Source organism: Patella vulgata, chromosome 4, assembly GCF_932274485.2.
Source record: "Patella vulgata chromosome 4, xgPatVulg1.2, whole genome shotgun sequence".
NCBI classification, from domain to species: domain Eukaryota; kingdom Metazoa; phylum Mollusca; class Gastropoda; family Patellidae; genus Patella; species Patella vulgata.
Genome location: NC_065882.2, coordinates 42,056,524 through 42,074,130, shown reverse-complemented (window position 1 = coordinate 42,074,130; position 17,607 = coordinate 42,056,524). Strand labels below are relative to the sequence as shown.

The window sequence follows — 17,607 nt, the reverse complement described above, 5'->3', positions numbered from 1 at the left end:
AACGTATGCCCACAGCAGCTAAATCGTCAGAGAGGTCGACAAGGGTTGTTGCATATTTATTCTTTTGTAGGTAATTGGGGGCATTTTCACAAGGTTCTACGAACTGAAACAAGGGCCTTAACTCTGGAAGTAATTTACAGAAAATTTTTAAAATTTGATATAAATTTCATACAAATCGGATGATAACTTTGTCATTCGAACGTTCACAAGGTTCACAAAGTAAAAAGGTAGGTTGCCAGGCAACAAAACATCGTACACAGCAGCTAAATCGTCCGAACGGTTGACAAGGGTTGTCGCATATTTATTCCTTTGTAGGTAATTTTTGTCGTTTGAGGGTTCACAAGGTTTTACAAACTGAAACAAGGGCCTCAACATTGGAAGTAGTTTACAGAAATTATTGAAATTTGACAGGCTTTTCCGTTTTACTAATTGAAAGAATGCACATAAATATCATACAGATCCAGATGATCACTTTTGTCATTCAAATGTTCACAAAGCAAAACAGGGGCCATAACTCTAGAAATTATTGACGGAAATTGCTGAAATTCAATAGACCTCTGTTTCACAAATTTAAATGATGCATATCAATTTCATACATATCGGATAACTTTCATTAATCGAGCATTAACAAGGTTGAACAAATTGGAACAAGGGCTATAACTCTAGAAGTCATTATTGTGAATTGCTGAAATTCAATAGGCTTTGTGGTTTCACTAATCTAAATAATGCATATAAATTTCACAAAGATCGGATGATAACTTTCGGTGTTAGAGTGTTCACAAGGTTCAATAAAGTGAAACGAGGCATAATGCTAGACATAGTGAACGGAAATTGCTGAAATTCAATAGGATTGTTCTTTTTACTAACTTAAATGGCACATTAATTTCATACAGATCGGCAGATAACTTTAGAGGTTAGAGCTTTCACAAAGTGCAACAAAGTGAAACAAGGGCCATAACTCTAGAAGTAATAACGGAAATTCCTGAAATTCAATAGGATTCTTCTCTTTACTAATTTAAATGATGCATGTAAATTTCATACACATCGGCAGATAACTTTTGATGTTAGAGCGTTCCCAAGGTGCAACAAAGTGAAACAAGCGTCATAACTCTTAAGTATAAATTGACAGAAATTGTTGAAATTTAATAGACTTCTTCGTTTCACTAATTTAAATCATGCATATTATATAAATTTCACAAAGATTGGGTAATAACTTTTGGCGTTATAGCGTTCACAAGGTTCAATAAAGTGAAACAAGGGCCATAACTCTAGACCTAACAAATGGAAATTGCTGAAATTCAATAGGCTTCTTCGTTTCACTAATTTAAATAATACATATAAATTTCACAAAGATCGGATGATAACTTTTGTCGTAATAGCATTCACAAGGTTCAACAAAGTGAAACAAGAGCCATAACTCTAGACCTAACAAACTGAAATTTCTGAAATTCAATAGGCTTCTGTGTTTCACTAATTTACATAATACATCTAAATTTCACAAAGATCAGATGATAACTTTTGACGTAATAGTATTCACAAGGTTCAACAAAGTGAAACACGGACCATAACTCTAGACATAATGACCAGAAATTATTGAAATTAAATAGGCTTCTTCATCTCACTGATGTAAACCACATACATCAATTTTAAACAATCGGATAATAACCTTTGGAGCTTTGGAGTTAGAGCATTCACAAGAACGACAGACAGACAGGGGCAACGGCAATATACGTCCACATTTCCATGTGGGCGTATAACAATGAACAGAAATCTAATCACATAGAAGTTGCCCCATCATGACTAATCGTAACAACACATTAGAGCAATATGATTCAACAGTTTATCTTGATCCATGTGAAATAAGTTTTGCTCATCTAACTTGATTGTGATTCTTATTAAAGAGTTCAGTTCATACTTTAAAAAAAAGGTTTGCAACAGTAAAATACCATACTGGTAATCATTTTATAGAAAGTAACTTTGTGATAACCAACCTGCCTACTTGATGTTAAGATTTAGAAATCAGATGAATAATCAAGCTTACAGACTCTCCTTCAATATTTATATTAACACGACTTGTAGGCCACAATAATAGAAAATTGTTTGTCCTACACATATCTACATGTACAAGTATATATACCTAAGTCAACTACTTGAAGCCCCAGAGACACACAACTTTAAGGCCAGTACATGTAACATTCATTTTAAATTTACAGTTCAACCTTTACATTTATACTTTTGACTTTGAAAAAGCAATGTTCATTACTATTTAAATAACTTACTTGAAATATTATGAAAGAACACACGAATGTTTAGTTCATAGTAGCCTAAGTATCCTGGATAGTTTATGTGACAATCACATGTTTACCAGGATGATATTGCTTAAGCACGTGTTGTCTTCTTAAAAAGGATTGCTGGTATTTCTTTTAATACTTCACACATAGGTTTCAAATTTAGGTGACTACAATTTATCTAGATAATCATTTAATTTAAGTAGTCAAACACAGTGAAATACATGTACATGTTTATTAAGTTTTTACAGAGCTTATTAAAAATATAGCTTACTAATAGGCCTACCTACTATAAACTGTAAACAGTACATTATAAATCAACAAGGGTTACATTAAACAATTTTCGGAAAAATAAAAGAATATATAGTTTTGAATATTTATTACAGACGAAGCAAAGTTTGCTACTGCCAAAACATATATACAGATATAAATAGTATAGCATGCATTGTAATTTATATATACATAGATTAAACAATATAAAATATATTACATTAATTAAATAATCCCTTGCACCTCCACAAAAAAAAAGAAGAAAAAAAAGGGGGGGGTTCATGTTTCCCCATAGGGTAAGGTTTCCATAAGATTTATTTAATAGAGGCTTTCAGCTAAGGATAGGCCCACATTTTGTAAGAGATGGATAGAGAACAAGCTAAAAACAAACAAGATCTTTTATACAACCAGGGGCAATAATCCAGAAAGTTATGGTCTGAAATGCACAAATATCAAAAGGGACTGAGATCTTTGGGATATAAAGACATGTTTTAAGTTTCATCAAAATAGGATAAAAATTGTGACCTCTAGAGAGTCCACAACCATCGTAGCATACTTTTATACAATTTCCGTACAAAGAGCGGCCATTTTGTCGGACAGTTTCATTTCGATTTTCCCGAAATTCAATTTCAACCTTCATTATGGTGGAATGGTGATATATTTAAACGGTTTTTGCGATTTGATTTTTCGAACAATCAGGAGCCATAATCCAGGAAGTTACGTTAGGATATACGCGATTATCAAAAGGAACCAAGATCTTATTCAGTAATGGGGTTTAACGTCCACTCGACACAAACTAGGTCATTTCGGGACTATTGGTTTAATTTTATTTCAATAATTTGCTTGCGCGTGGGGGTCTTTAACAGTGGGAGCAAACTGGAGGACCCGGAGAAAACCCACGAGGTTGGACAGGCGACCCTACTCCTTGCAACGTACAACCAGGGAATCGAAACCACGCCAGTTGACTCAATGACAGACTTTATGATACAGCGCGCACACGCTAACCATTTAGCCATCCAACCCCCCGGCTATCATAAGATGAGGCTCAGTACATGTATCTGCCCTACAGACCAAGAATCCGTTATTCAATGTGAAATCTATGATGGGGTAGGAGCGGTGTATCAGCATGGCCTTCTAGATAGTGGTAGCAACGTGGTTGAAAGCGGTGGGGACATCGCCGTGCGGCACAAAGGGTGTGTGCCAATAGCATAATGGGGGCTTTGTGTACGCGTAGTGAGAATGTGAAAATGCCTTCACAAAAGAGGGTTTTTCACATTCCACCATGACCTCACCACACTGTAGGATATCCAAAATTTGATGCACATTATTCCTGGTGATAGCATACAGTTTTATACTGACTCTGATGGTGACAAAAATATCAGAAAAGACATTGATGGCTTTATGGAATCAGAGATAGACTTTGGATTGGAGTTTAGTGATGAATAATTATTTTAATCAGTTGTATATCATTTTGAGGCGAAATTATGCAAATGAAGTTTATTTTGGTTAGAAGTTATGCAAAAATGACCTTATCACATTTCATGCTTTACCATGTTTACTATTCCATATTTCAGCTATTATGTCAGTACATTTTAGTCCTATATTGTATTTCATGATATTATTAAAGTAATAAAGGTTTTCTGGAACTGTGAAGTTTTTTTCTTTATTTGAATGGCTTCTACATGTACATGTATTTTCTATTTACAGTGTTTTCTCAAAACTTCAATTTTGGGGTTAAATCACATAATTATTTCTACCGGTATACAACTAATGTTTATGTGTGTACAGGGAGGGAGAGGGGTGGGGGGTGTTCATTCCCTTTAATAGTCTTCAACCACGAAGTTTTATGTTAATATTAGGTAGCTATGGTATTCTGAATACAAAACAAAGAAAAATTGGTACACCTTACTATTTTTCATATTCAATTTCCGTCCGTAATATTCCCAGAAACTTGGGTGTTTTCGTAATATGATACAATGAAAGCGTACCGACCAGTAGGTTATCGGCTACAAATTTACGCCAGTAATATTCCTCCAAAATTACATGTCTTCATTTACACGGCAGAAAATGAAAGCAAATTATCTCTGATAAGATTAAGAAAAGACTGTGATGTCAAAACATTGTTTGTCTTCATTATAAAATGGTATTTTAAAATTACATTGTAGCATCGACTACCATTTGCAATGCATGCATTTTTCGCCATGTTGTTGTAACATGTATTTGTCCACGTGCCTTTTTCCATGCCAAAATGAACCAAGTGTCATTTTAGTTGCAAAGTAGTTAAACCAATAAAAATTAAACTGGTGTGTATAGTTAATAACAGTGCACGCTTCGGATGGATACATTTTTGTATGATTATAGCCAGTGGAATATATTGTTGTTCAGTGAATGGAAAATGATTAAAATATTGTATGATTGCAAATGAGATGCCGGATGGAAACGTGGTTAATTCTTACGAAGGGAAATGGTTACAGATAAAAATTATTGTTTTCTGAATAATTATCAAGCTATATTTACGGGATTATCAAATTTAATGTTTGTACTAATGTTTAGTTAGATCGAGAACTGAATGACTGTTAAAATGTTAGCTTACAATTAGTTCATTGACTTGACTACTTTTAACCTCATCGAGCGACATCAAGGGGATTAAAATGTCCGTATGCTAGAAACAGCTAACATTAGCAAAAAACAATTATTGTTTGAAACCTTCCAAATATCATTATATAATACCATATATAATTATATATTAATATTATTATTTTATATAATACCATATTGTTATTATTTTATACAATACAATATTGTTATTATTTTATATAAATAACCAACATCTATTTATTTTATTTATTTATTAAGAATTAAAATTGAATTGAACTGAATATTTTGTAGGATGAAACCTTAAAAGCCTTGTTGTAATTTTACTATTTTATATCTATTTTCAGGTACTGGTATCAGTTGCATTTGGAACAAATTTTACTTTTGTACAATTTCATGTTTCATAAATGTACATTTTCGTTCTTTTTTTTTTCGATTAAAAAAAACTTATAACTTTTAATTGTTAAACATACATTATGCAAGAGCTAAATCTGTCTATTGCAGGATTTCTTTAAATCAACTCTAGATGGCATCGTTAGCCTGCGATCTTTAGTAGACTGTGAGCCGATTTACTGCATAACTTTCCTTCACGATTTAACGATTAAATGGATAATCGAGACTATGCTGTTTATCGTACTGACTTTAGTAATGATGATCAAGGCTAGGCGGAAATTCAATCGCTTTGGTCTCGATTCATAGTGGGTCAATTTGAATAAAATTTTCAACAAATTGCCTTTACATTATATAGTTTTTAACTATTATAGTGAGAACTGCCAACTCGTTATCGAATCTCCCATAATGTATCTTTAAGTATTAAGTATTAATGTGTTTAGATTCAGTTCCAAGGAGTATGGTCAACTGCCCAACCTCATGGGTTTTCTCTGTGGCATCCCCACTGCTAAGCAAATTATTGAATTAAAACGGTGGTGTATGTTAGTCCCAAATGACCTAGTCTGTGTCAAGTGGAGTTAAACACTCTATATAGTAGGGGCCTAGGCTATAGCCCAAATTTAAGCTTAACCCTGTTCATTGATAACCACTTTTTCTGCAAAAATGGGGCCTTATTTGTTATCTGAATAATTGTGAATTTAAAGTAGCTAAGTCTCTAAACTCAGGATCATCCAAAACCTTTGACATTAAAAACCTGAATTATTTGTCAATTTTAATCAACATTGGTGTTGTGATCTTGCCGGAAAAAGGTGGGCTTCTGAAAAAAAAATCCAATATTTAAGACAAAATAAACATTTTACGATTGGTACACGAATCGTGTACTGTCATAATGCATTTCAGCGCAATTTGTAACAAGCGACCCGAAGAACGAGGTTAGACATATTGCACAAGTCACAAACGGTGACCCCATATTCTTATCTGGAGAGCATGCGCAATAAATACTAACGCCCGGTATAGACTGGAATAACCAGTCCCTAGAGATTACCATTCGATTGAGACTTCTGGCGTATTACGCCAAACATAACTAAACTGCTTTGAAATTAGAGTAAAACGGAAACGATTGAATGTAAATCAGTTTATTTACATTCATATTACATTATTATATAGGCTACGTTGCCACCCATTTGTGTCAATTTGTAGGTCAGAAATATTAGCGATTTAGCTCCTTTAATAATTAAGAATAACCAAACTGTTATTCTACCAAGTTTCATGTCAATTCATTGAAAAACAAATTTTTTACATTGCACTGAAGTCAAATTACCACTTTTTTTGGACGAGATTTCGATTTTGGACCGAAAAAACAAAATTAATAAAAATTGAATATTAAAGTAGCTAAGTCTCTAACTCAATATCATCCAAAATCTTCAACATTGAAAACACAAATTATTTGTCAATTTAAATCAACATTGATGCTGTGATTTTACTGGAAAAGATGGGCTTCTGATATCCAATATTTAAGACAAAATTTACATTTTACCATTGGTACATGAATCGTGTACCATGCGTTTCAGCCCCAGTTCTAGCAAGAGACCCGAGGAACGGGGCTAGACATATTGCACCAAACCAAACGGCATATGTAGACTGGAATAACCAGGCGCTAGAAGTTTGCATTCGATTGAGACTGCTGGCTTATTTCGCGGAACATAACTGATTTGAAATTAGAGTAAAAACGGAAACCATTGAATGTATATCAGTTTATATACATTCATATTACAGTATTATATGAGTTCCGACCCACTTGTGTCAATTTCTACTGTGTGAACCGTGGAAAATAATAAACGGATTTCTTCGATTATGAACAAACTACTATACTTTGGTTATTATAAACTTACCTGTGTGTTTAAAATTACCTCCAGTTATATAAAATCCATTGTACAACTATATGTCCTAGCGAATAAAAAAGTTCTCTCTTGTAAAATTGAACTCATCACAAACTTTGACACCGAGAAATAACCAAAATGGAAGCTAATTACGTCACTTATCGGGATATATCATTTCGTATAGGGGGGTCAAAGCAAGGCTTGTCTGTCGTAATGGTTGTGTATGAATAAGCTATTTCTCTCGGAACCCAGTAATGAGTTTGGGCGTTTAAAAACATAAATACGCCCGTAGTCCGGTATTTTGTTTCCCTCTTGTATTATAATTATTTGGTTAGAGAGTTTGGTGGGATTATTTCTTTTGAACTATATTTGTTTTACTGACCTTGAATTAATTTCACCCTTGAATAGTTGAATATTTTTAACATTTCCTGATGAACTTAAGCAGTCCTGTCACTTAACCTCAGCAATCTGCTGTAGCCGAGGTAAATGCCAATGTATTTTACATTTGCCTAGACAACATTAATAGCTGAGGCCATTGAATCATTGAATAGGTATAGGCCTATAACGTTATTTTTTTTATATAAATACCAAAAATTATTATCAACAATTAATCATACCGCACACCGGATTAATTATCGGCAGATAGTTCAGTTTCTTTCTATTTCGCTCTGAATATTATTTCCGGTGTTCAAAAAACTGTTTAGAAAAATTTATAATCGTACGTGATCGGTAACACAATTAGAGACTTTTGGCAAGTTGAATTTTTCCCACCAGTATCCGTGTCGTCACGTGATACGTTGCGACAATGTAGTTTCAGACTTTTAGCAGATTTTCGCGCCGCGTACGTATGGGTAACTGAGCTGAGCGTAATTGCCCAAACTCAAAAAATCGAAACGTTCGTGCGCTGTTGTGATTACAACACACGTGATTCAACCTTTACCTTACCCCCTTCAACATATTATGATGGTTTAGCTCATGACGTGACATGTGTAATGTTGTGATGGACACTGTCGAAAATACAAGCAAAAACATTAACTTTTCAAGAGAGAACTTTTGTTTTGGTTTGGATATTTAATTGTGCAATGGATTTTATTCAACCGGAGGTGATTTCAAACACATAGGCAATTCAGTAGTTTGTTCACAATCGAAGAAATCCGTTTATAATTTACCATCCATGGTTCACACAGTAGGTCCCAAATGTTTTTTGTTAGCGATTTAGCTCCTTAAAAAGTATAAATAAGTCCGCCGATTCTAAAAATTTAAACGGTTTTAAAATTCTAATATTAAAGCAATTGCTCAAAAAATAAAATTTGGTTGATACATGCTACTAAAAAGAAGAATAACCGGTACGCCAGTACATGTGCCTTGTCACGTAATTAATTTTGCTGCCTGCTTCTCTCCCGAGTTGAAGTTAGGCCTAGTAACTAAGTTGAAGTAAGAATATTTTTCAATACTAACTACAGAGAAACTATAAGTATTAGACTAAAGATCTGTAAATATAATGAATATAATATAAGATGTAAGAATATACATGTACTCCAAATTCCCGCAGAAACATTCTATGTTTACCTGTCGTGTCAGATCTGATTATGAAACCAATTTGAGTTGACCAATTTTACGTCAGTGAATAAGCCGGCAAGAATAAAATGATCACGTGCCTGAAAAGATGACAGATGTTTCGCCCCAATCTATGGACAAAGGACTTATTTTCTATCAGTATCACATATCTCGAGTCAAAGATATAAATAAAATAAAATTACAATTCATAAAATAGTTAATGGTAATTAATTTTGCACCGAACATGTACAATAAATCTGCCACAAACCTGTTATAAATTGGAAGTTGTATCGGGTGCACAGCCTTTTGAAAGATGCCTGGGCATTGAAATATTTCTATATGTGCCTGGGAATGCATTACTCGAGTAAGAGCTGGACCGCAGCAAGTTTTACCGGAAGTTACGAAATTGTACTTCCTAAAACATCGTGTTAAACGTAGTCTACAAAAATATCTAGTTTTTCCTTCAAACTTAGTTGCTTTTGTAAAACTTAACTTCCAAAATGCCCCGTATCATGATTAAAGGGGGTGTTTGGAGAAACACGGAAGATGAAATTTTAAAGGCAGCGGTAATGAAATATGGCAAGAATCAATGGGCACGAATAGCTTCGTTGTTGCACAGAAAATCGTCAAAACAATGTAAAGCACGTTGGTATGAATGGCTTGATCCAAGTATCAAAAAGACAGAATGGAGCAGAGAAGAGGAAGAAAAGTTGCTTCATTTGGCCAAATTGATGCCAACACAGTGGAGAACAATAGCACCAATTATTGGTCGAACTGCTGCACAATGTTTAGAACATTATGAATACTTATTGGATAAAGCCCAGAACCGTGACCAGGATAATGAAGATGACCCCCGGAAACTTAAACCTGGAGAGATAGATCCGAATCCAGAGACCAAACCAGCTCGTCCAGACCCCGTTGATATGGACGAAGATGAACTGGAAATGTTATCTGAAGCACGTGCTCGATTAGCCAACACTCAAGGTAAAAAAGCTAAACGTAAAGCCAGAGAAAAACAACTGGAGGAGGCCAGACGCTTAGCTGCACTTCAAAAAAGGAGAGAATTAAGAGCTGCAGGAATTGAGAGCAAACAGAAGAAACGGAGGAAAAGAGGTGTTGATTATAATGCTGATATTCCATTTGAAAAGAAACCAGCTCCAGGGTTCTACGACACATCTAATGAAAAATATGACCCTTTGGACCCCAACTACAAAAGATTACGACAGCAGAATTTGGATGGTGAATTGAGAAGTGTGAAGGAAGATCGTGAAAGACAAAAGGATAAGAGGAAACAGAAGAAACGAAAAGAAAATGATTTACCAGGAGCAATTGCAAGTCAAACAAACTTTCAAGAACCTGTAAAAAAAAGAAGTAAACTAGTATTGCCAGCTCCTCAAATATCAGACATGGAGTTAGAAGAAGTGGTGAAGGTTGGTCAGGCCAGTGAGTATGCAAGACAACAGGCACTTGAAGCTGGACCAGAAAATGCAGCATCAAAAGGTTTGCTCCAAGACAGTAGCACCTCTTTAACACCTGGCAGATTAAATCTTCAAACTCCAAGAACTCCTGCAATACAGGATAACATTCTACAAGAGGCACAGAATATCATGGCACTTACAAATGTTGACACACCACTGAAAGGAGGCTTGAATACACCACTACACAACAGTGATTTTGAAGGAATTACACCACGACAACAAGTGCTGCATACACCAAACACTATTTTAACAACACCATCTCGAACACCAGGGGAAATAGAAACAATGGGCAGTGGAAAGACACCAATAAGAACACCAATAAGAGATAATCTGAACATCAACCAAGATAATGATCTTGATCCCTCCCATTTGGATAAATATCAACAATATCATCTAAAAAATCAGTTAGCTGGATTACCTGCACCAAAAAATGATTATGAAATAGTTGTTCCAGACGATGAAATGGACAGTGAAGATTTACTCACCAATCCTAATTTAGTGGTAGAAGATCAGTCCGACTTGGATGCTAAATATCTTTATGATATTGAACAGAAGAGATTGAAAGAACTTAAACTGCGATCACAGGCTGTACAGAAAGACTTACCAAGACCAGCCGATATCAACATGAATATTCTTAAATCAGTTGGACCCAATGACACTCCCTTGATGGATCTTCAGAAAGCAGAGGAAGCCATTAAGAAAGAAATGTTGACCATGCTACACTATGATGCTCTGTATAGTCCAGCACTATCCGGAGCAAATCAAAGCAAAAAACAATCACAAACTAAAAGTTTGCAAAATTTGGCTCAACACAAAGCTTATCTTGAAAATGTTTCCTATGAAAAGTTTAGTGAAGATGAAATTCAGAATGCACACGAAATGCTTCAGAAGGAAATGAAACATGTGAAAGAGGGAATGGGTCATGGTGATATCTCAATAGAAGTTTTTACACAAGTCTGGGAAGAGTGTTACTCTCAAGTACTCTATTTACCATCACAGAATCGCTATACAAGAGCTAATTTAGCTAGTAAGAAAGATAGGATAGAATCCCTTGACAAACGTCTGGAAACCAATAGAAATCACATGACACGTGATGCTAAAAATGCAGCAAAATTGGAAAAGAAACTTAAGATTCTTTTAGGTGGTTATCAGTCACGTGGACAGGGATTAATTAAACAAATTACTGATACTTACGAACAAATCGAGCAAACATTTGTTGAATTTAAAACATTTGAAAACCTACGTCAGCATGAAATTGGTGCCATTCCTAAAAGGCTCGAATCCTTAACAGAAGATGTTGAAAGACAAATGGAGAGAGAAAGTGAATTACAAAAGCGTTACAGTGAAATGCAATATAAACTTGATCATATTTTGTCTATTAATGATTAATTTATCATCTTAGACTTAGTTGAACATAATATTTTGGCAACATGATTAAATTTTCCTTGTGTTTGAGGGGTAATACATGTTAAATTTATCCATGATTTAAACAAAAAAGTGAATTGAAAAGGTTTATATAGATGTATATAAACACAGATACTAATATATATAATGAAACAGAAAGACCTTTTCCTGTAATAGTAAAGATTTACAGTGTATTGTATATAATAGTCTAATAGAATCACCAGTCTGAGAATTTTAAAGTAACATGATTGTTTTGTGTTGCTTTTGTAAGTATTATATCTCCAGGTTCCATATTCTGTAAATACCCCAATAGATGTTTGCATGAAAAAGTTTTCAGTGACATGAGTAATTTAACTTTCAGACCAATTGTTGCATGTCCCCAAATGTTTATGTGCTCAAGAAAAATTTATTACACAAATAAATATATGAGAAAGTGTCCTCCATACATACTTGTTAAAGCTGTCGGTGCAGCATGTAACAGACCTACGGTGCAAGGAAAGCATGAAGAGCATGTTTGGGGAAATCAGCCATTTCACTGAAGAAAGTTTTAACCCATGAAGGTGCACGTTGTGAGAATCACATAGCAGGTATCATGGGGTCCATATGGACCCCAGTTATAATTCAAGTTTTTACGTACAGATATATTTGAATTAAAAGTCAGCATTTTGGTTTTTATTTGCATTCATATTTGACATCTGAAAAACCACTAAATTATTATCCAAAAACATTTTAGTGACATACGGAAAAGATTTTATAATTCTCTCAAATTGCTACTTTGTGTACTATGTGATAAAGAGGTTAAATGGCAATTCACGCTTGGTACAAAAACAACTGAATATTTGGAATTCATCATTTAATTTTTGTCCCCACCCCCTTTCGAAGAAAGCAGGGGACTAATATAATAGGTTCGTCTGTCTGTCCGTCACACTTTTATCTTGAAAATGTTTCCTATGAAAGAATCCCCGGTTGTACGTGACAAGGAATAGGGGCGCCTGTCCAACCTCGTGGGGTTTTTCCGGGTCCTCCGGTTTCCTCCCACTGCTAAAGACTCCTACGGGCAAGCGAATTATTGAAATAAAATTAAAAACCATATGTTAGTCCCGAAATGACCTAGTTTGTGTCGAGTGGACGTTAAACTCCATTTCTCTCTCTCTTTTCCTATGAAAATTTTAGTGAAGATGAAATTCAGAATGCACACGAAATGCTTCAGAAGGAAATGAAACATGTTAAAGAGGGAATAATAATAAAAATAACTAGATCTGCTACTGTCCCATGTGGATATTCATCGTCACGTGTCATCGATTATATCAAGTACCTTAAAAGAACAAGAAAAAATAATTTACAAAATTGGTCAAAAACTCGCGAGAGAGAGAGAGGTCTAAATATAGTGAGAAAAATGGCGGGAAAGAACTAAAAAAAAGGCAGGAAAATATCGAAAAATTAAATGAGATAACTTTGAACGGAACTAATATTTTTTTTAATCAGATTGACCTCGGCTGTTCGTATATTATGGTTAAATTTGTAAATTTTGAAAATTAAAGTCATAAATTGTCCTGTAAACAACTTTGTCGGCACGTAAAAGGTCAAAGGCGAAATTCTAAATTTGTAGGTCAAAGTTTCAGAAAGATCCTATGGTTAGATTCTGAGAAATCCGATTTGCAGAAAACACACACACAAAAAATAATAACTAGATCTGCAAAGCAGATATCAAAGCTTTCATATTAACTGCAAAAGGGGTTATTAGAATCTATTGAAACAATAAGTATAAATGTTATCAGGTATCTGAAAAATTACATTTACCTTATGAACAAGATGGGGAAAAATACAAAACAAAAATTGTCGTGTTGTGGCTACCCTCAAGTCATATTTAGAAAACAGTATATTATATACAGAGTATGTTAACTCTTGAATAGACCTTTTCGTAGTTTCGCGTACGCAGGACAAGAAGTAGTTGTACTTCAATGTAAACAGGCCCGTTCCTTGCATTTAGTTTTAGAGTTAGACTGAAGGCTTCCACCATACACAAGACGTCAAACTGTTGCCGGATGCAAGACAGAGAATATCCCCACGCATCCCCAAAACACACACTTGCATAACTCAGATATTGACATGTTCTTTGCGTGCGCATTACAATAGAAGGGAATTGAAAATTAAAGTTGAACAATTCACAGCGTAATAATCTTAGATCGGTAGAATCGGACAGACGCCGGCAATCCAAATATACTATACTATTCAAAAAAAGTAGGGGATATTTGATTTTTAAGTGTTATTAAAGTCACCTAATGAAACTGACGAAGAAACAAATGACAAAATGAAATGAAGTTCACATTCATCGATTTATTCCAAATGATCGTTAGACTAAGTAAGGCACAGACTGACCATTATAAGGGTAAAATGATACCCGGGGTCAAACAGCAAAGTTACCACAGCATCACAACCAAGTCAGTAACGGGTAAATCCTCCTCTGTTTGCCAAACAAGCATTGATCCGACGTGGCATACTCCTAATGAGACGTCTAAGGTCATTTTGGTCCAGATTGTCCCATTCCTGTTGCAACGCAGCAGCAAGTTCTTGGACATTGGCAGGACGTTGTTGACGTTGACGTAACCTCTGTCCAAGCATGTCCCAGACATGCTCGATGGGGGAGAGGTCGGGACTCAGTGCTGGCCAAGGTAATATGGTGATGTTCTGTTGTTGGAGGTAACCTGTAACGATCCTGGCCCTGTGACATCTTGCGTTGTCATCCTGGAAGATGAAACGGCGGCCATGACGTCGTGCGAACGGCACAACATGGACTGCCAAGATGTTGTCCCGGTAGTACTGGCCTGTAACACGTCCTGCAACAACATGTAAAGCCGTTCTTCCAGCAACAGTGATGCCTCCCCACACCATAACAGAACCACCCCCAAATCGATCATGTCTGATGACGTTAACGTCTTGGAAGCGCTCGTTTCGACGACGCCACACCCTCCTACGTCTGTTCAAAAAATCAACAGTGAACCTTGACTCATCTGAAAACATCACATTGCTCCAGCGTCGATTATCCCAGTGTTGACGATCCCTACACCAACGACGTCTTGCCTGAATGTGATGATCTCTCAAACAAGGGATCACGCGAGGACGTCGGGCGCGAAGGTGACCCCTATGCAGTCGATTCCGAATCGTCTGGCCACTCACTCTCACGCCAGTGTCTGTTTGAAGACGAGCGCTGATCTGATTTGCTATGATGACACGATTTCTCAAGGCCAAGGTACGGATAAATCGATCCTGGGCTTGAGTTGTCGCCCTTGGTCGACCTGAGCGTGGTCTGTCCTGTACAGATTGTGTATCACGGTATCTGGACCATAGCCTGCTTATGACAGACTGAGAAACATTCATCGTCCGCGCCACAACCGCCTGTGTTGTGGCGATCTGTAGCATGCCAAGGGCACGTAACCTTTCATTTTGGGTAAGCCGACGCATATCAAAATTTGTTTTCTGGTCACTAAAACAATTAAACTGATGTTTCCACCCTGGAATTCAATGCCACAATGACTGTAACATTCAAAGTCAGATTCGTGCAAATCTTGGGTTGGACCCCCATGATGATCCCAAGCATCACCTGCATTCCATGCGGTAGCTATTGGTGCGTTTGGGCGTCACATGTAACTGGAAATGTTTCTTCTGTTAGGTTCTATAGTGACTTTTTTCGTAGTCATTTGCATATTTTAGTATTATGCCCCCAAAATCAAATATCCCCTACTTTTTTTGAATAGTATATGTAATTGAAAACTCAAAATTCCAAGAAATTACAATTTTCGTAAATTTTCAAGAAAAAATGAGAATGGCATGGTATCTCAATTCGACCGTAATGGCATCCTTAATATACCCGGCTGTACAAAAATATAACTTTTTCGAAAATCGGTTGGGAATTGATATAATTAGGGCCGATTTTCAATTTTCGTGCACGTTAAAGATTTACATCAGAACTCTATCTGTTATAGTTTCAGAGATCTACACGAATTGTAAAAGGAATAAAAAAAAAAACAGTTTTCCGAATGGGACAAAGAAAAAGTATCTTTAGTCTCAGTAAAAAATCAAAACCCTAAATCATACTTACCAGCATTAATTTTTCATTACTGATATAGAGGTGCGAGTTCCTTATAAATAGCTGCTTTATTTTCACTGGTATCAAGTGATGACATTATGTAGACAAAAAAACTGGGATATTAATTTCAGGGTAACTGTTATTTACTAAAATGAATAATTTTCACTCTAGAAGCATCAATCCCATATCTTGGTTAACAGTAGAACACCCTTAGTTCAAATGTGGCCAGGTGGGTTGAATGGCCGAATGGTTAGCACGTGCGCGCTGTATCATAAGACCTGTCATTGAGTCAACTGGCGTGGTTTCGAATTCCCGGTTGTATGTGACAAGGAGTAGGGTCGCCTGTCCAACCTCGTGGGTTTTCTCCGGGTCCTCCGGTTTCCTCCCACTGCTAAAGACCCCTAGCTACGCGCAAGCGAATTATTGAAATAAAATTAAACCGTATGTTAGTCCCGCAAATGACCTAGTTTTTGTTGAGTGGACGTTAAACCTCATTTCTCTCTCTCTCTCTCTCTCTCTCTCTCTCTTTCAAATGTTGCCACTTTGAAAAAAAGCTCTCTATATATTCTTTATAGGTATGCAAAACGTTCCGATTATTAGTATTATTATTATTATTATTATTACTAGCAAAATACCTGGCTTTGCTCGGGGGTCATAACTCCAAAACCGGAAGTGGTAGACTAACGCCACCTGGCCTATGTTACTCCCCGGTCCGAGCTACCCCTATACCCCAAATTTCAGACTCGGGGGCAGACCTAGTGTAGCCGCCAACCCCGAACAGACTGGCTTCGCTCGGGGGTCATAACTCCAAAACCGGAAGTGGTAGACTAACGCCACCTGGCCTATGTTACCCCTATACCCCAAATTTCAGACTCGGGGCAGACCTAGTGTAGCCGCCAACCCCGAACAGACAGACTTCGCCCGGGGGTCATAACTCCGAAACCGGAAGTGGTAGACTAACGCCACCTGGCCTATGTTACTCTCCGGTCCGAGCTACCCCTATACCCCAAATTTCAGACTCAGGGCAGACCTAGTGTAGCCGCCAACCCCGAACAGACAGGCTTCGCTCGGGGGTCATAACTCCGAAACCAGAAGTGGTAGACTAACTCCACCTGGACTATGTTACTCCCCGGTCTGAGCTACCCCTATACCCCAAATTTCAGACTCGGGGCAAATGTATCCGCCAACCCCGAACAGACAGCTTGGGGGTCATAACTCCAAAACCGGAAGTGATAGACTAACGCCACCTGGCCTTTGTTACTCCCCGGTTCGAGCTACCCCTATACCCCAAATTTCAGACTTGGGGCAGACCTAGGTAGCCGCCAACCCCGAACAGACCGCCTTCGCTCGGGGTTCATAACTCCAAAACCGGAAGTGGTAGACTAACGCCTGGCCTATGTTACTCCCCGGTCCGAGCTACCCCTATACCCCAAATTTCAGACTCGGGGCAGACCTAGTGTAGCCGCAAACCCCGAACAGACAGACAAACGACAGTCACAAATATATATATAGATAGATCTACAGCATATTTATAGTGCAGCCTTTCATATAACATGTTCAGGGGCACATTACAAAATGACAGTGTAAGCATAAATAATCAACAAGATTGTGGACATGTTAACGATTGTATAAATGTGTTTTAAGTTGTTTTTTTAAAT

The 17,607-nt window shown here is 36.6% G+C and overlaps 2 protein-coding genes across 3 annotated transcripts in view; one reads left to right on the top strand and one right to left on the bottom strand.

Moving 5' to 3' along the window:
* LOC126819235 (peroxiredoxin-2) overlaps positions 1-9,140 on the bottom strand; it is a 29,576-nt gene extending 20,436 nt beyond the window's left edge. The window contains exon 1 of one of the 2 annotated variants that reach the window (XM_050547173.2): positions 8,993-9,140. The gene's annotated coding sequence lies outside the window, so the exon portion shown is untranslated. Of the gene's footprint in view, positions 1-1,991; positions 2,129-8,992 lie in introns of those variants that run through there. The other variant, XM_050547172.2, reaches the window with a different exon arrangement.
* A 237-nt stretch (positions 9,141-9,377) lies between these two features.
* On the top strand, positions 9,378-12,300 carry LOC126819210 (cell division cycle 5-like protein). The gene has a single exon (XM_050547117.2). It carries the CDS (start codon positions 9,481-9,483, stop codon positions 11,845-11,847), a length of 2,367 nt encoding a protein of 788 aa, XP_050403074.1. The 5' UTR covers positions 9,378-9,480; the 3' UTR covers positions 11,848-12,300.
* Positions 12,301-17,607: the final 5,307 nt, after the last annotated feature.